Source organism: Notolepis coatsorum, assembly GCF_963971535.1.
Source record: "Notolepis coatsorum genome assembly, chromosome: 11".
NCBI classification, from domain to species: Eukaryota; Metazoa; Chordata; class Actinopteri; order Aulopiformes; family Paralepididae; genus Notolepis; species Notolepis coatsorum.
In genome coordinates this window covers 123,582,199-123,600,686 of record NC_140175.1, presented here as the reverse complement: position 1 = coordinate 123,600,686, position 18,488 = coordinate 123,582,199, and the positions used below count along the sequence as shown (strand labels likewise).

The 18,488-nt window shown below is 43.6% G+C and overlaps 2 protein-coding genes across 2 annotated transcripts in view; one reads left to right on the top strand and one right to left on the bottom strand.

The window, feature by feature from the left end:
* Positions 1 to 2,509: 2,509 nt before the first annotated feature.
* On the bottom strand, positions 2,510 to 13,338 carry naif1 (nuclear apoptosis inducing factor 1; the record flags this gene model as incomplete). The annotated part of the gene is made up of 4 exons (XM_084325068.1): positions 2,510 to 3,264; positions 10,116 to 10,166; positions 12,720 to 12,984; positions 13,138 to 13,338. The coding sequence occupies 4 exons, from the start codon at positions 13,336 to 13,338 to the stop codon at positions 2,510 to 2,512; spliced, it is 1,272 nt and encodes a 423-aa protein (XP_084181194.1).
* An 830-nt stretch (positions 13,339 to 14,168) lies between these two features.
* slc25a25b (solute carrier family 25 member 25b) overlaps positions 14,169 to 18,488 on the top strand; it is a gene marked incomplete at its 3' end in the record, with an annotated part of 150,441 nt that continues 146,121 nt past the window's right edge. The window contains exons 1-2 of the mRNA XM_084324532.1: positions 14,169 to 14,261; positions 15,835 to 16,220. Coding sequence (XP_084180658.1) covers positions 15,867 to 16,220 — 354 coding nt within the window. The 5' untranslated portion in view covers positions 14,169 to 14,261; positions 15,835 to 15,866. The remainder of the gene's footprint in view (positions 14,262 to 15,834; positions 16,221 to 18,488) is intronic.

The following is an 18,488-nucleotide window of genomic DNA, read 5'->3' as shown; positions in this document are numbered from 1 at the left end:
TCCACTAGCCAGGGTTTAGCCTTGCTGTGGCCTTATCTCCACTAGCCAGGGTTTAGCCGTGCTGTGGCCTCGTCTCCACTAGCCAGGGTTGAGCCGTGCTGTGGCCTGGTCTCCACTAGCCAGGGTTTAGCCGTGCTGTGGCCTGGTCTCCACTAGCCAGGGTTTAGCCGTGCTGTGGCCTGGTCTCCACTAGCCAGGGTTTAGCCGTGCTGTGGCCTGGTCTCCACTAGCCAGGGTTTAGCCGTGCTGTGGCCTGGTCTCCACTAGCCAGGGTTTAGCCGCACTGTGGCCTGTCTGGCACACAGTGAGCGTCTCCATTCTCTTTAGAACCGGGACAAACCCGCCTGGAACCCGGCTAAGTCAGACAGTTGCAACCTGGCCAAAGCCGACTGGGACTGTGCACTACAGTTGGTAGTGTGAACCAACCAGACTTTACAAGAAATGCAATAAAGACATAAACCCAACCAAACCATACCATGCTAGACCATGGCTAGCCCCAGCCAGGCTGACCATAGACAAGAACAAGTTACAGGTTGAAAAAACCCTCAGCTCGGAACTCGGCAAAATCTGCATATGGCTCGCTGACAACAAACTATCATTACACATGGGCAAAACAGAGTCCATTCTCTTCGGTTCAAATAACAAACTCAGCAAGACCGACGGCTTCTCAGTTACAGTGGGTGACAATATTGTCACGAGGAAAGATGAAATTACCTACGTGGGTTCCATCCTAGAGGCTAATCTCTCCTGTGACAAAATGGCCTCCAATGTACTAAAAAAAGTCAACCAACGAACTAGATTCTTGTACCGGATCTCCTCTCTGGTAAACAAGAATACCCTGAAGACTCTGGCAGGAGCACTCATTCAAGGGTACTACGACTATGCTTGCACCTCATGGTACCAAAGCACCTCAAAGGCGCTAAAAACAAAATTACAAACATCTCAAAACAAAATGGTCAGACTACTGCTTGACCTGACTCCTAGAACCCACCTCACCCCTGCCCACTTTGACAACCTAGGATGGCTTAGAGTAGACGACAGAGTACAACAACTTGCAATGGGCCTGGTCTTCAAGATACACTACACGACCAAGGTACCCATGTACATGTCAAAATACTTCCCAAAGGTCAGTGAATACCACGATCACAACACCAGAGGGAGCTCCACAAATCATGTTCAACCCAGATTCGGCTCAAACAAGGGACTAAACACGTTTCGCAATTATGCCACATCAATGTGGAACGCCCTACCCAAAGCTGTAAAGGAATGTGAATCACTACCCACTTTCAAAAACACTCTCAAAGAACACCTATGGGAGACTGCAATTAACTGGCCCATGTAAATGTCCTAACCCAACCTCCTCCAATGTACAGTAAATGACCAAGTATGGTTGTCAATATTCCAATGTACAGTTTTGCTTGTACAGTTGTACAGTGTTCCCCCCCCCCATGCCAACCCCCCCCCCCCCCCCCCCCCCCCCCGAACCACCTCCAATGTACAGCCCCCCACCCACCTACCCAACCTCCCCCAATGTACAGTTTCTACGTCAAATATATATACTCTCTTTTCTGGACTCTTTTTGTATCACAAACAGTACTGTATTTGCAAATCTGATATGTCATAAATGTATAGATTTAGCAGTACTGTCTATCTGTATGTCATGTATGTCATATATGTTATGATTAATTGAAAATGGGGGACCCTGATGTAAACAAGACGAAAGTCTTTCTCTGGTCTGCATCCCCTTAACAATTGTATGTATTGAGCCGTACTGTATTGTACCCATTCTGCAATCTGTTAATAAAGTTTTCAATCAATCAAGACACAAACCCAACCAAACCATACCATGCTAGACCATGGCTAGCCCCAGCCAGGCTGAACACAGCTAATGGAGACAAGGCATTATTGAGAGTAAATTAGTTTGAATATGGTACATTGAATCCTTGTGTTGTGTTAATTACAGTTCCATGAAATGAGGTAGATGAAAAAATTACAATACTTTGTCTTATAGGAACTACTACCTTATTATTGAGCTGTAATTAACACAACACACGATTCAATGTCCACTATGAGATGTCCTGCTGGTGACCATATTCAAACTCATTCCCTCTCAACAACCGTCAAACTAAATGAATGTGTGCAAAACGGTTTCGAGTTTTTGGATGTGTGTGAGAGTATATGTGCAAAATAAATCAGCATTGTTTTTTTGGTGAAGTGCCCCTTTAAGGTTGTGCCGTGTAATCCATTACTTCCCTCACGCAGAACTAGGGTGACCAAGTGTCCCCCTTTTGGTTGTACTGTCCCACCATTTGACCGAACGTCCCACATATTGAGAGGATGTCCCTCTTTTTGAAGCAAAAAAAAAACATTGGTCTCGGTGAAGACCATGTTATTCTAATAAAAAAATGTACATTATCTATCTGTCCCACTTTGTTCCACTTTGTCCCACCAAAATCTTACTGTTGTCCTGCTTTTGGACTTTTTGCATCTGGTCACCCTACGCAGAACCTCACACAGTGTCCTGGGCTTGCTGTTGTGGTGGTGTTTTGGGTCTGGCTTGTTCTTCTGTTCCTCCCTCTACTGTCTCTACTGTCCCCGTCGCCTCCACCGTCTCTGTCGCCTCTACTGTCTCTACTGTCTCCACCGTCTCCGTCGCCTCCACCGTCTCCGTCGCCTCCACCGTCTCTGTCGCCTCTACTGTCTCCACCGTCCCCGTCGCCTCCACCGTCTCCACCGTCCCCGTCGCCTCCACCGTCTCCACCGTCCCCGTCGCCTCCACCGTCACCGCCCCCGTCGCGTCCGTCGCCTCCACCGTCCCCGTCAACGCCGCGGCCGCCGTGCTGTTGGAGTTGGCCGCCTCCGTGCCGCTCTGCAGGAACTTGCGCAGGTCCTTGAGCGCGGGCCGGAGCATCTGAACCAGCGCCAGCAGGGTGGCCTGCGTGCCCTCCAGGGCCTGGGCCTGCCTCTCCTGGGCGTAGGCCTGCGCCTCCTGCGAGCGCCTCATCAGCTGCAGCAGCTCGTTCTGGCCCTCCAGGTGCTGGGCGATCTGACGCACGTGCACATTGGTCACGCGCTGCTCCTGCAGGAGGCGCGCCGAGTTGAGCGCGATGCGGCTCTTCAGCTCCTGGGGCTTGGCCTGGCCGTGGGGCGGCGGGGGGGAGCTCTCCACCAGGGGGGTCACCACGGTGGGCGCGGCCTCGCCGACGGTGGTGGTGCAGTACTCCACCACGCTGCCCTCCTCCAGCGTGTGGTACGTGGTCTCCGCTGGGCGGCACAGGAGAGACGGGGGTTAAATATAAATACTGAAATACTGTGAAGGCTACAGATCAAATCAAATCAAATGTATCTGTAAGGCCCGACAACACACGTTAATATGTCCCCATGGGCCGGACACGTCTTCTCTAAACAAGTCAAGAAGAAACATCACAATAAGTCAAGAACAAAACAAGAACACAATAAGGTCCAACAAATTTAAAATAAATGCAAAATAAATGCAACACTCCCAGACATACCCCACGCGAAGGTAAGGACAAACTCACTAAAACCTAACAATAGGAAAAAATGCACCACAGGCAGTGTGGAGGAGAGAAACCTTAGAAGGGCCATTCAAGGGGGGATCTCCCTTCTTAGATGTCGGTGATAGTAGTGTTGCAGTAAAACAGTTAAGACACTTTAACTGCTGCTGAACTGTGAATGCTACAGTACAGACACTTTTATTTTTTTAAATTATCTTTATTAGCGTTTTACAGCTTTTTCTGGCCATGCAGGACCGATAGAGGGAGAGAGGGAGAACGGGAGGAGAGGTAGGGAAGACATGCGGCAAATGGTCACCGGGACTGGGAAACGAACCCGGGACGACCGCTTCGCGACTCAGCGCGCTATGTGGTGTGCTACTGGAGCGATATGTGGTGTGCTACTGGAGCGCCCCCTGCTGGGCTACTGGAGCGCTATGTGGTGTGCTACTGGAGCACCCCCTGCTGGGCTACTGGAGCGCCCCCTGCTGGGCTACTGGAGTGCCCTACAGTACAGACACTTTAACTGCTGCTGTGACCTCACTGTCACCTCCAAGTATTTATATTTGTAAAAACTAAAACTTGATCCTACACTGTGAACGGAACGTGCAATAATGTTAATGTTACTGACTCGTGTCTTGTATATATCTTCTACCACTTCTTTTTAAAGATCTCCTTATTTTTAGCATTAGCTTATATTTAAGTTGTTCATTCTAGTTAAGTATTGTGTGATTGTGTGAACTGTGTGGAGATCATCTTGAATTTTGAATCAGCAAAATGCAAGGCAAAGAGACACAGCGCACTCAAACTGACCGGATCTCCTTTGATTTTTCAAAGGCCATAAATCTGTAAAGGCACATCAAACGAATGAATGCCCCTTTTCCACTGCATGGTACCTACTCGACTCTACTCTGTCTTTTCAATTTTCCATTGCCAAAATTTGCGGATGGTACCTGGTACCGGGTACTTTTTGGGTACTTTTTTAGTACCTGCTTTGTCGAGGTTCCAAGCGAGTAGAAGCGATACCAGAAAAGTGACGTGAAACACTGTAGACCATTGATTGGTCAGAAGAGAGAAGCGTCACACGTTGGAGCGTCCTGCACAAAACACAACACCGCCATCTTTAACACTTTCAGTGCCACGGACGACATATCTCATTTTATTAGGCCCCCCACTGAGTGCCCACGACGACAAATATCGTTTTATTTGTTTATTAGCGATCTGATTTCATATTTCATCAACAGAGTCTCCCGTTGGTACACCAGCTCCTCCAGCAGCTCAGAATGGAAAAAAGCGCCCCCTATCGTCTATCCCTGTGTAACTGCAGGTCAGTCGCTTAGACTGACCTGGGATCTGTAGATCAGGAATTGGAATGATCTTTTTGGAGAACATCTGATCTGAGGTAAGGAATCTATTTTACCAGTCTTGGGATAATCAGAGTTGTATTCGCTGAGATCTCAGCGTTTGCCCTATGTGTGATGTGTCTCTGTGTGCGCGATCGCTGATGAGGAAATCAGAGAATCGATTTTTCAGCTCGCGTATCTAGCGTGCATACGTACACATATACTATCGATAATCTAGCGTTTATTTGAAAATAAAAATTACAACGTTTGTGTATTCTAGAATATTCCAGTAAACGTCTTTTATCATGGAATCTTTATATTTTCCTTGAAAACGAGGGCTTTTCAAAATGCTATAAAACGAAAATGAACTGATAAAAAAAAAAATCCGCTTCGACAATGTTGACTGGAAAACGAGTCATTGATAAGCGACGGGCAGATTAGACACATAGCCATAATTTTAAACATAGATTAGGCGTCTTTAACGCTAACATTGAAGTGGATGGTGGGCATTCAACCGGTAAATCAAGGTTAAGCAAGGGCTCTGAAAGTGCAAATCAGCTATCTTTTTGTGAGACTAAACTCTCCGCTCTTGGTGGTAAATTGTGTTGATGTTGGTTTTGAGGCAGAATACACAGTGAATGTATCCTTTTTTGTTTATTGCACTTGTTCCTGCTGCAAACAAATAATGAAATCCTACGCGAGGCATTAACACTTTGGTTGCCACTTGTTAACATGGTAAAACGTGGTTGAATGCCACCACCCACTTCAATGATAGCGTTGTGAACGCATAATCTCTGTCTTAAATTATGGCTATGTGTCTAATCTGCCCGTCGTTTATCAATGACTTGTTTGCAGTCAACATTGTCGAGACGGATTTATTTTTATTTTATTTTTATTTTTCTGTTTCTGATTTTTCCTCCGATTTTCTCCCCGTCCCAATTAGTCGTTGTGCCAATTCCCCCCCCTCCCCTACCTGACGCTGTATGCATGTTCTCCTATGAGTCGGTACAAGGCGTCCCGAGCAGGGTTTCCGTTAGAAAAAATTGTTGCCGGTCTCAGGGTCCGGTAGATTTAAATCTACCGGTCAAATGAGAGAAATTCCGGTCAGAGTTTATTGAGCTTAAAAATAGACATCCTCAAGGCATGTAGATTTATAATATTTTAACTTAAAACTAGGCTACTTTTGCGTATACAGTGAGTCATTATATTCCAAATAAAATAAGTCCCGAGACTCCGTGCTGCTGCCGACTTTAAATCAAATAGGTGTCTGTGGGCAGTCGCCCGACATTAACAGCAGTCTGTTATAATCACATTTTTATGAGCCAACGAATTCCGTTATATTGGACATTTGTATTAATTATATCAAGCGAATAACTGAGAAATTTGGCAGAGAGAGACGGCAACATTATCGTGGGTTTGCGTGATGACTCTCCACCTCGCAACGACTTATTTGCAAAAAGTATGTCGCTGCAGAGCAGCAGATTCAGCTGTATTCAGGCTCTATCTGGGGACCGCTCAACAGCGCCCCCCACCCAACAGCTGAATTGCCAATGGCTGAATTGGAGTACTGCACTTTGCCGGTACAGATGGGTGGGTTATGGTGGTTTCTGCGGCTCTGCAGCTGCATGCAGTCGCAAATCTAGCAGCAAGTTCCCGCTGACACAGCGGTGTCATTATTATACCTGCTTGGTGAAGCAACGATGAAACAAATGTAATGATTGTTTCGTTCATCGCATAGGCTATTTAATTTTAGCCTATTTTAATACAATTCAAATAATCAAATTGTGCTTAGAGGGAATTATTTTCACCGGACATTAAGACCGGAGAGATTAAATATGTCGGACTTCAACAGATTTTGCCGGTCAAATACCGGTAATTACCGGCTAACGGAAACGCTGGTCCCGAGTCGATCACACGCTTCCTCCGAGACGTGCTAGGACAGCCAGTGACGTCTTTTCACTTGGCAGCGAGGGCTCTCATTGGTGAAGCGTAACGCGTGGGAGAGCACGCTATCTCCACCAAGTCCTGCTCCGCTGAGCAAGCGCCCAGACCTGACCTGTAGGCGTCGCTGTCCACAACGCCAGATTCCCACCCGCCAGCTTCCCAGCCTCTAATACTGCCAATTGTATTAGTGTGAGCGGCCAGCCAAGCTGGTGACAACGCTGGGAGCTGGACTCGAACAGGCCCAGTGTCTCCCAGCGTTGGTGACGAACGCAATCTCCGCTACGCCACCTGACCGCTGACGGATTGTTTTTTTAATCGGTTCATTTCCGTTTTATAGCATTTTGAAAAGCCCTTGTTTTTCAGGAAAATATATAGATTCCGTGATAAACTGCCTTTACTGGAATATTCTGGCATACACAAAAAACGGCATTTTTCGGCCTATTTATGAATAGTTTTCAAATAAACGCTAGATTATCGATAGTATATGTGTACTTATGCACGCTATAGAAGCAATCTGAAAAATATATTCTCTCATTTCCTGATCAGCGAGCACACACACACACACACACACACACACACACACACACGGGGCACACGCTGATATATAGGTCAAAACAGATCCGATTACCCCAAGACTGGTAAAATAAATTGCTTACCTCAGATCAGATGTTATCCAAAAAGATTATTCCAATTCCTGATCGCCATTCCAAATATCGATCGCGTTTATTGATTCAGCGTTGGGTACTGTAAATATGTATTCCACGCGTTTTCCGGCTCTGCAATCAACTTGGGTCTCTTCAGATGCCTCGCCGGAGAAGTAACATGAGGAGGCTGGACCCCCCCCCCCTCCATCAGTCTAAACCAATGGGGTGCAGTTACACAGGGAGAGACGATAGGGGGCGGTATTTTCCCAATGCAGCTCAGAGAGTCTGCAACACTAGCGTGAGGCTCGATTGATGAAATATGAATTAAAATCGCTAATAAAAAAAAATACGACAAACAAACGCTATATAGCGTTGCTGCCACTCAACTGGTGGCATGAACTAACAACAAAACGCGTCCGTGGCACTCAAAGTGTTAACGTTAGCAGAATAGACACAAGAGGTAATGCTAACGTTAGTAGAATAGACACGAGAGGTAAGGTTAGCAGAATAGACGCGAGAGGTAACGTTACCGCTAGTAGAATAGACACAACGAGAGGTAATGTTAACGTTAGCAGAATAGACACGATATGTAACGTTACCGCTAGTAGAATAGACACAACGAGAGGTAATGTTAACGTTAGCAGAATAGACACGAGGTAATGTTAACGTTAGTAGAATAGACACGAGAGGTAATGTTAACGTTAGCAGAATAGACACGAGAGGTAATGTTAACGTTAGCAGAATAGACACGAGAGGTAATGTTAACGTTAGCAGAATAGACACGAGAGGTAACGTTAACGCTAGTAGAATAGACACGAGAGGTAATGTTAACGTTAGTAGAATAGACACGAGAGGTAATGTTAACGTTAGCAGAATAGACACGAGAGGTAACGTTAACGCTAGTAGAATAGACACGAGAGGTAACGTTAACGTTCGCAGAATAGACACGAGAGGTAACTTTAACGCTAGTAGAATAGACACGAGAGGTAACGTTAACGTTAGCAGAATAGACACAACGAGAGTCTGGTTAATGTTGTTATTGATTGATTGATACTGTGTTTACTCTGGCTTGCTCCAAGCCCCCACGGACATAGCTATGCTCACGGAGCTCTCATGCTGTACGCCAGCGGCCCCGCCTCCCCACACGGAGATGAAACAGAGTACTACCTGCAGTGGAAAACGAACAAAGTACCAGGTACCTAAAGCGAGTAGAGTAGAGTAGGGTAGAGTCGAGTAAGTACTATGCAATGGAAAAGAGGCAGTAGTGAACAAGGAGCCTGACACCTGGGAGGAATGGTGGTGTTGATAGCTGATGACAGGAACCGCAATGGTCACTAGTTTACTTGTAGATGACTTTAGATAAGAGGTAAGACTGCTGAAACTTGACATGTTCTACTCAAATGTAAATGTAAAGTGAAATATCCCTTTAAACTATTTTCAAAACTACAAGAGTGACTTTCTGGACGTTATTAGACAGCAAAGTAGGGCTGGGCGATATATCGAGTTCTACGTGAGATGTAGTAAATGACTATATCGTGAACATCGAGTATATGTTGTCACGTCGCGGCTGATATGAGACTTGCTTTAGTGCAGAGCGTTCCTCTCATTTTATTATAGACAGACCAGCGCGGACCTTAAATTACATGCAATTGTAATTTCATTACACAGACCAGCGCGGACCTTCAATGACATGCAATGGGCTAACGTTAACTGCTAAGTTAAACCATAATAGGCTAAGCTAACTAGCGTTAGCTCTTAGCTGCTAGCTCTTAGCTGCTAGCGTTAGCTCAAAGCGGACTCCACGACACTAGTTCCATTAGTGAGAAAAGGGGGTGGGTTATATTGACGACGCTTGACAACAGAGGTTTAAAGATAACTTCATATTTATTGGTTATTCGTTTCTTGCATCCAGTTTCAATCTCCGTGTGTTCAACTTCCTGTGTTTACATTCGAGTGTGACATCATCGCCTACGGCAGCTTATACGCTCAAAACGCAAACGCGCGCTCTCTCTCTCTCTCTCTCTCTCTCTCTCTCTATTCAATGATTTAAAGTGGCCAAACGTTACAGTATAAATACTAACTGGATAGTTGATGATATAAACATTTCATTTCATTATCTGAAATATTCTAAAATCATTAAGTCTGTTATAAGCCATTATCCCTTTGTAAGGCTTTGTGTGTGATTATTATTTTCTCACAGTAGTGTATATATGTGTGTGTGTGTTTGGCTAAAGTGGATAAAAAACACAGTGCAAAAGTCTTAGGCACCCAATAGTTTTTATATAAATTGTCTTAGATGTAAATAATCTTTTTTATTAGTGTGTCAGTAGACTACTCTTAGTACATTTTCATTTAATTATTTTTTAAAGCATCTTCATGGTTTAATAATGGAAACATATTTTGCAGGGACTTATTATAATCATCATATTGGCGTGACTGTATGCATCAAAGGGTTAAATCAAGCATTTTTAAGTGCTTTAGAGGAAATGTCAAAAAATCGCGATATATATCGTGTATCGTGATATGGCAAAAAAAATCGCGATATCATTTAGAGGCCATATCGCCCAGCCCTACAGCAAAGTACTGGTAGCAGGTCCAAACACAGACATGCCTGGTCCCTCCTCAAACCTGCTTAATAAACTCATGTTAAACATTCAACATGTGAAACTTACCATCCAGTTGTTTTGTTTCATCACATGCGGCCCCTGAGCTCGTCGGAAGAGCTAGAGAATGAAAACACGACAGAATAAAACAATGATTGAAGTTCATCAACGAATGACAGAAATAACCTCTTGAATCATCTCAAAACAAACTGGTCAGACTACTGCTTGACCTTACCCCTAGAAGAACCCACCTCACCCCTGCCCACTTTGACTACCTAAGATGGCTTAGGGCCCTTTCTCACTCACCATTCGGAATCAGCGCCGGGTCGCAGCAGAAAAGGGTGTGTCCGTCTGAGTGAGAACGCTCCCCCCCGTCCCCCGCTGATTCGTCCCCGGGGGCGCTGAACCTGGACCGGTGAAATAGTAGGTCTCGGGTGCGCACTAGTGGGAGCGGGGGTCGTGACACACACAACGTCGTTACTGTAATGCTTTCATGCTTGCTTGAATTTTGGGCAGATAAAACCACACAGCAACAACTGGACAATACCCACAAAAACGATATTTATGGGCAATTTTCGGGTTCAGATCTCAACCAAAAACAAGCATGTGGAGCCTCACAGCTCAGTGGATGAAAACATGAAGCCACGTTACAAAGCACAAAGCACAACACTTCCCTGGCTCGCATTAGGCCTGGCAATTTTGTTTGCCATTGCTATGTCTATATACATTGGTTTCTTGTTCGAATGCATTTATTTCTATTAGACCAGTGGTGCCCAACCAGTCGGCCGTGGTCGACCAGTAGATCAATGACATGCAATATAATTGCCACGAGCGATGGGATAATGTTAGCTGCTGAACAGGCTAAGCTAACTAGCGTTAGCCATTAGCTTAGCGTTAGCGTTTGCCATTGCTATGTCTACTATACTTTCTTGTTCGAATGCATTTATTTCTATAGACCAGTGGTGCCCAACCAGTCGGCCATGATCGACCGGTAGATCAATGACATTCAATATAATTTATGCGAGCAATGTTACTAGTAATAGGCTAAGCTAACTAGCAGTATTTCATAGAACGTGAGATATAGACATAAATGCATATATTAGATTATCAAATACCGTTTGACACCGATCAACGTTATATTAAAAATGACAACTGTACATGGTCCTAGACGTTATGACTTATCATCTGCGGGTGACCGGAGGGTCGTTTATAATTCCGTGGCCGACGTTAAATGATTTATGTCGTATGGGAGGGTGATATATTGATCAGAGCAGTTTGTATCGAAAATGATAAAGAAAAACGCTGAAACTCACCCCAGTCTCCTCGTAGCGTTGGGCGATGAGCAAACAGATCCCAATTATGGGATGTTGATCGATGCGATCCATTTCCGGTTTGTATATTATACACGTCCAAATCATGTTGATTATTGAGTTATGGCAAATATCCATATCGACGGTGTCTGTATTGAGCCGCGGGATGCGTAGCGAGTGGCCGGACGAAAATAGGGGACGGACCGAGCACTTCCGGTTTGGCAACTCGCCGATCGGCCACCAGGTTGCAGTATTGAAGCTTTGCAGAGTTTTGCTGGCTCAGACAGCATCAGCCAAGACTCCGTGGGTGAAATGTGAATACCATGACAGAAATTTGAAATATTGATCTCAAAGACGCCTTAACAAGTTATTGGCAGACAACGCATGGCGGAGAATGACGTGTTAACACGTCACTGGCGGAGAATGGGTTAACACTCTTCCTGTGTTTACATTTTCGAGCAAGCGTACACGCTCAAAACGCAAACCGTAAACAGAACCCGGAGCGAACCAAGACTGAAGTGTGTACACAAACTAGAGGGGGGAGAGGGGGAGTTCGCACCCAAAGACAGAACGAGACGGTACGGAGCTGATTCGACCCCGATGGTGAGTGAGAAAGCACCCTTAGAGTAGACGACAGAGTACAGCAACTTGCAATGGGCCTGGTCTACAAGATACACTACACCACTAAGATACCCATGTACATGTCTAAATACTTCCCAAAGGTCAGTGAATACCACGATCACAACACCAGAGGGAGCTCCACAAATCATGTTAAACCCAGATTCGGCTCAAACAAGGGACTAAACACGTTTCGCAATTATGCCACAACAATGTGGAACGCCCAACCTAAAGCTGTAAAGGAATGTGAATCACTACCCACTTTCAAAACCACTCTCAAGGAACACCTACGGGAGACTGCAATTCTAAACTGGCCCCTGTAAATGTCCTAACACAACCCCGGGACCCCCTCCAATGTACAGTAAATGACCAAACATGGTTGTCAATATTCCAATGTACAGTTTTGCTTGTAACAATATACAATGCACAAGTGATATATATATAACAAGCTATAACCCCCTTATTAACAATTGTGTGTATTGAGCCATACTGTACCCATTCTGCAATCTGTTAAATAAAGTTTTCATTCATTCATTCAACAAGCTATAAAGTAGCCTAATATATGCACACACAAAAAATAAAGTACAATGCCTTTGCCTCACAACTTTTGTCTCGGGAGGAACACACAAATATTAAATGATTCTAAGCATCGTAAAAATACAATAGCAATTTCCCCCACAACAATGATGTGATCAGTGAAGCAGCACGCAGTGTGTCCTGCTGCAGACAGAACGAGGAGTCTTACTGTCCGAGAGGGTGACGGTGGTGACCAGTCCCACGGGGTGGATGGCGATCATGGTGGTGGGCTCCGCGTCCGAGTCGCTGGTGGCGGCGGGCAGACTGATGATGGTCGCCTCTCCCAGCAGGTTGCAGATCCGCTGCTGCATGGCGGTGAGGATGACCGGGACCGCGGCGCTGCACGACTCGTCGGTCCCGCCGTCGGTCGCGGCTCTGGCCTGGGCCACTTTGCGCCGCACCTCGGTCTTCATGTCGCTCCACTTCTTCTTCACCTGATTGATTGATAATGTTATGAACAGATTGCAGAACGGGTTAGGGTTACATCAGGGTTGGGGTTACATCAGGGTAAGGGTTACAGACAGGGTTGGGGTTACATCAGGGTTAGGGTTACAGACAGGGTTGGGGTTACACCAGGGTTACGGTACCTCGGCCAGCTCTCGGGGGCAGGTGGTCACCGCGTTCACCTTCCGCAGGATCTCCGTCCACGCGCCGTTCTTCGCGATGTGGGTGACGCCGGCGTTGAAGTGGTTAACGAGCGTGTGCTTTTGTCTCTCTATTTCTTCCACAATAATTTCCACCTCTCGTTCCGAGAAATTCATTTTTCTCTTTTTCGCGAGCGACACCATAATTAAATAAATTCTTCGTTTTTTGGGGAAAGATAATTGTGCGTATTGTTACGCAAAAATAGTATGATTTACTTACTCAACTGATGTGCGCAGCGTAATGGCTTCCAGAATCTGGCTTCTTCTTCCTACTGACGTGACGACGCGCTGTTGTTTCTCCCGCCTCCCGACCACGGGCTCGCGCTGCTATTGGCCGAACCAACTGCCACTCAGCAACCACCGCGAGACAAGCGCTAGAACACTGCACTTCCGCGTTACATGGAGCTCGTGAGGGGAGGGGCGCGAGGGGAGAGCCTTGAAGTAAGTGGTGGTTGTAGCCGCTCTGGTTGTAACAGTTCATTCATTTGACCCCCCCCCCCCGCTCTCTCCCATGAGCTCAAAATACCGGAAGTGTTGCGGTGGTCAATACTATGGGAGGGAGGGGCACGGGTTAGGTTGAATAATACATCTGTTTCTAGAGTTTAACCAAAACAAAGCGACCACTGCGATGTGTTCTATAACGTGTGTTTATTGTTTTGCACGCCGTGCAGTACATCAGTACGGAGACAAAACTATTAAATAAGTTTGTGACTATTTGTGTGATGTCTTCAGCAACCTGATTGGCTGTTGAACCTGTCCGTCACGACACGCCCCGCCCCTAACAGGAACAACACTCCCGTTACCGGCTTTTCTCTGGTTGGCTGTTGAACCTGTCCGTCACGACACGCCCCGCCCCTAACAGGAACAACACTCCCGTTACCGGCTTTTCTCTGTTGCATCAGCTGTCAGTCATACCGACCCCCGGACCGGGACCGGGACTGCAGCGAGATTTGAACTATATATATTTAACGAATTAAGAAATGTTATTTAAAAAAAAAAGTTGTTAGCTACATTTCGTGCGTTTTCTGGACAGTGAGCATCATCCACCTCATCATCACTGGACGACGGTTAGTACTGTTTCCACTGCTACACTAATACTAACTATAGTGTTTATTAATGTTAGTTACTGTTTCCACTGCTACACTAATACTAACTATAGTGTTTATTAATGTTAGTTACTGTTTCCACTGCTACACTAATACTAACTATAGTGTTTAGTAATGTTAGTTACTGTTTCCACTGCTACACTAATACTAACTATAGTGTTTATTAATGTTAGTTACTGTTTCCACTGCTACACTAATACTAACTATAGTGTTTATTAATGTTAGTTACTGTTTCCACTGCTACACTAATACTAACTATAGTGTTTATTAATGTTAGTTACTGTTTCCACTGCTACACTAATACTAACTATAGTGTTTAGTAATGTTAGTTACTGTTTCCACTGCTACACTAATACTAACTATAGTGTTTATTAATGTTAGTTACTGTTTCCACTGCTACACTAATACTAACTATAGTGTTTATTAATGTTAGTTACTGTTTCCACTGCTACACTAATACTAACTATAGTGTTTATTAATGTTAGTTACTGTTTCCACTGCTACACTAATACTAACTATAGTGTTTATTAATGTTAGTTACTGTTTCCACTGCTACACTAATACTAACTATAGTGTTTATTAATGTTAGTAGTACTGTTTCCACTGCTACACTAATACTAACTATAGTGTTTATTAATGTTAGTTACTGTTTCCACTGCTACACTAATACTAACTATAGTGTTTATTAATGTTAGTTACTGTTTCCACTGCTACACTAATACTAACTATAGTGTTTATTAATGTTAGTAGAACTGTTTCCACTGCTACACTAATACTAACTATAGTGTTTATTAATGTTAGTTACTGTTTCCACTGCTACACTAATACTAACTATAGTGTTTAGTAATGTTAGTTACTGTTTCCACTGCTACACTAATACTAACTATAGTGTTTATTAATGTTAGTAGTACTGTTTCCACTGCTACACTAATACTAACTATAGTGTTTATTAATGTTAGTTACTGTTTCCACTGCTACACTAATACTAACTATAGTGTTTATTAATGTTAGTAGAACTGTTTCCACTGCTACACTAATACTAACTATAGTGTTTATTAATGTTAGTTACTGTTTCCACTGCTACACTAATACTAACTATAGTGTTTATTAATGTTAGTAGAACTGTTTCCACTGCTACACTAATACTAACTATAGTGTTTATTAATGTTAGTAGAACTGTTTCCACTGCTACGATGAATTGGAAATGGGGGACCCTGGTGGAAACAAGACGAAAGTCTTTCTCTGGTCTGCATCCCCTTAACAATTGTATGTATTGAGCTGTACTGCACTGTACCCATTCTGCAATCTGTTAATAAAGTTTTCATTCATTCATTCATTCATACACTAATACTAACTATAGTGAGGATTTTTAAAAATGTTTCCTGTGTGAGAACTCGCTATGCATGTGACGTGGTAGTACAGGCTGAAAATAGACTTGGCCACTGAGCTCGCTTTGTTATACCATCATAGAAACAACTTTTGGAATGTTATTATTATTCTGGAACGTTAACTAATTCGTTATCCCGACATTTAGCTCAGCTTGACGGGTGTCGTGGAGCCTCTGTGATGCACCAGCAAGGCCCGCTGGTGTCCCCCCTGCTCAGTGGGGTGTTCTGTCAGTGTCGCTCGGATGAGGCCCGCCCTGGGGCTGACCCCGGCGGCGGGCAGGAGCACCACCACCAGGACCCCTACCCTGTCTCACCATCATCCACCCCCCAGTGTCCTGAGTCAAACAAGGACCCGGAGCGCTGCCTGTCCTCGTCTCATCCCTGTGAGCTCTGCGGGGGCCCTGAGCAGGACCACAGACTGAAGGTCCTCTTCCAGGTCCTGGACGTGAACGGGGATGGAGGTATCTGTGTCAACGACCTGACCATTGGCTTGAAGAGGTTGGGCGTCCACCGCACCAAGCTGGAGCTCATGGTGAGTGTTCTTGGTCACTCCACATACTAAACTAGGCTATGGGTCGATGACAAGCCAAGCCTATTTGATCATCTTTTTGCTCTGCTGTAGTGTTCGTGCAAACACGGGTCCCACTTAAAGGACAGTGTCAGACCGACGGTGTGTAGCTTCCTTCCCTGCAGCCTAGTTGTGAAATGCCTGGCAGTGTTGGTTGTTGGCATTAATCCACCTGAGCCATGTCTATGTTTTTGGGGTGCACATGCGTTGGCATCAGAATTTATTAACCTGTTGACAGTAGGGATGTCCCAATGCCACCTTTCTTCAGACCACTTATAAGTACTTACAGGGTACTTGTTGATACTGAGTAGTATCAATATGAGTACGTAATAACACCAGTACAGTTCTAACAGAGTACTGATATTAGTACTTAATAACACATTACAGTTCTAACAGAGTACTGATATTAGTACTTAATAACACATTACAGTTCTAACAGAGTACTGATATTAGTACTTAATAACACCATTACAGCTCTAACAGAGTACTGATATTAGTACTTAATAACACCATTACAGCTCTAACAGAGTACTGATATTAGTACTTAATAACACCATTACAGCTCTAACAGAGTACTGATATTAGTACTTAATAACACCATTACAGTTATAACAGAGTACTGATATTAGTACTTAATAACACCATTACAGTTCTAACAGAGTACTGATATTAGTACTTAATAACACCATTACAGTTATAACAGAGTACTGATATTAGTACTTAATAACACCACTACAGTTCTAACAGAGTACTGATATGATTAGTACTTAATAACACCATTACAGTTCTAACAGAGTACTGATATTAGTACTTAATAACACCATTACAGCTCTAACAGAGTACTGATATTAGTACTTAATAACACCATTACAGCTCTAACAGAGTACTGATATGATTAGTACTTAATAACACATTACAGTTCTAACAGAGTACTGATATTAGTACTTAATAACACCATTACAGCTCTAACAGAGTACTGATATGATTAGTACTTAATAACACCATTACAGTTCTAACAGAGTACTGATATTAGTACTTAATAACACCATTACAGCTCTAACAGAGTACTGATATGATTAGTACTTAATAACACATTACAGTTCTAACAGAGTACTGATATTAGTACTTAATAACACCATTACAGCTCTAACAGAGTACTGATATGATTAGTACTTAATAACACCATTACAGTTCTAACAGAGTACTGATATGATTAGTACTTAATAACACCATTACAGTTCTAACAGAGTACTGATATGATTAGTACTTAATAACACCATTACAGTTCTAACAGAGTACTGATATTAGTACTTAATAACACCATTACAGCTCTAACAGAGTACTGATATGATTAGTACTTAATAACACCATTACAGTTCTAACAGAGTACTGATATTAGTACTTAATAACACCATTACAGTTATAACAGAGTACTGATATTAGTACTTAATAACACCATTACAGATCTAACAGAGTACTGATATTAGTACTTAATAACACCATTACAGTTATAACAGAGTACTGATATTAGTACTTAATAACACATTACAGTTCTAACAGAGTACTGATATTAGTACTTAATAACACCATTACAGTTCTAACAGAGTACTGATATGATTAGTACTTAATAACACCATTACAGTTCTAACAATGACTTAGAAAACATGTTTTATTTTCATCAGATGTTCCTCACTTTCTGACTGTAACAAATTAAATACACAACATGACGCTGTTCAGTTCAGTTCAGTTATTTTTTATTTCGGGCTTTGGACACATAACAACGGTCATTCCATAATCCACAATCAGTGTTATTACCTTGGAGAGACAACTAGCTTCTACATCATGTTATTACCTTGGAGAGACAACTAGCTTCTACATCATGTTATTACCTTGGAGAGATAACTAGCTTCTACATCATGTTATTACCTTGGAGAGACAACTAGCTTCTACATCATGTTATTACCTTGGAGAGATAACTAGCTTCTACATCATGTTATTACATTGGAGAGACAACTAGCTTCTACGTCATGTTATTACCTTGGAGAGATAACTAGCTTCTACATCATGTTATTACCTTGGAGAGACAACTAGCTTCTACATCATGTTATTACCTTGGAGAGACAACTAGCTTCTACATCAGTGTTATTACCTTGGAGAGACAACTAGCTTCTACATCATGTTATTACCTTGGAGAGATAACTAGCTTCTACATCATGTTATTACCTTGGAGAG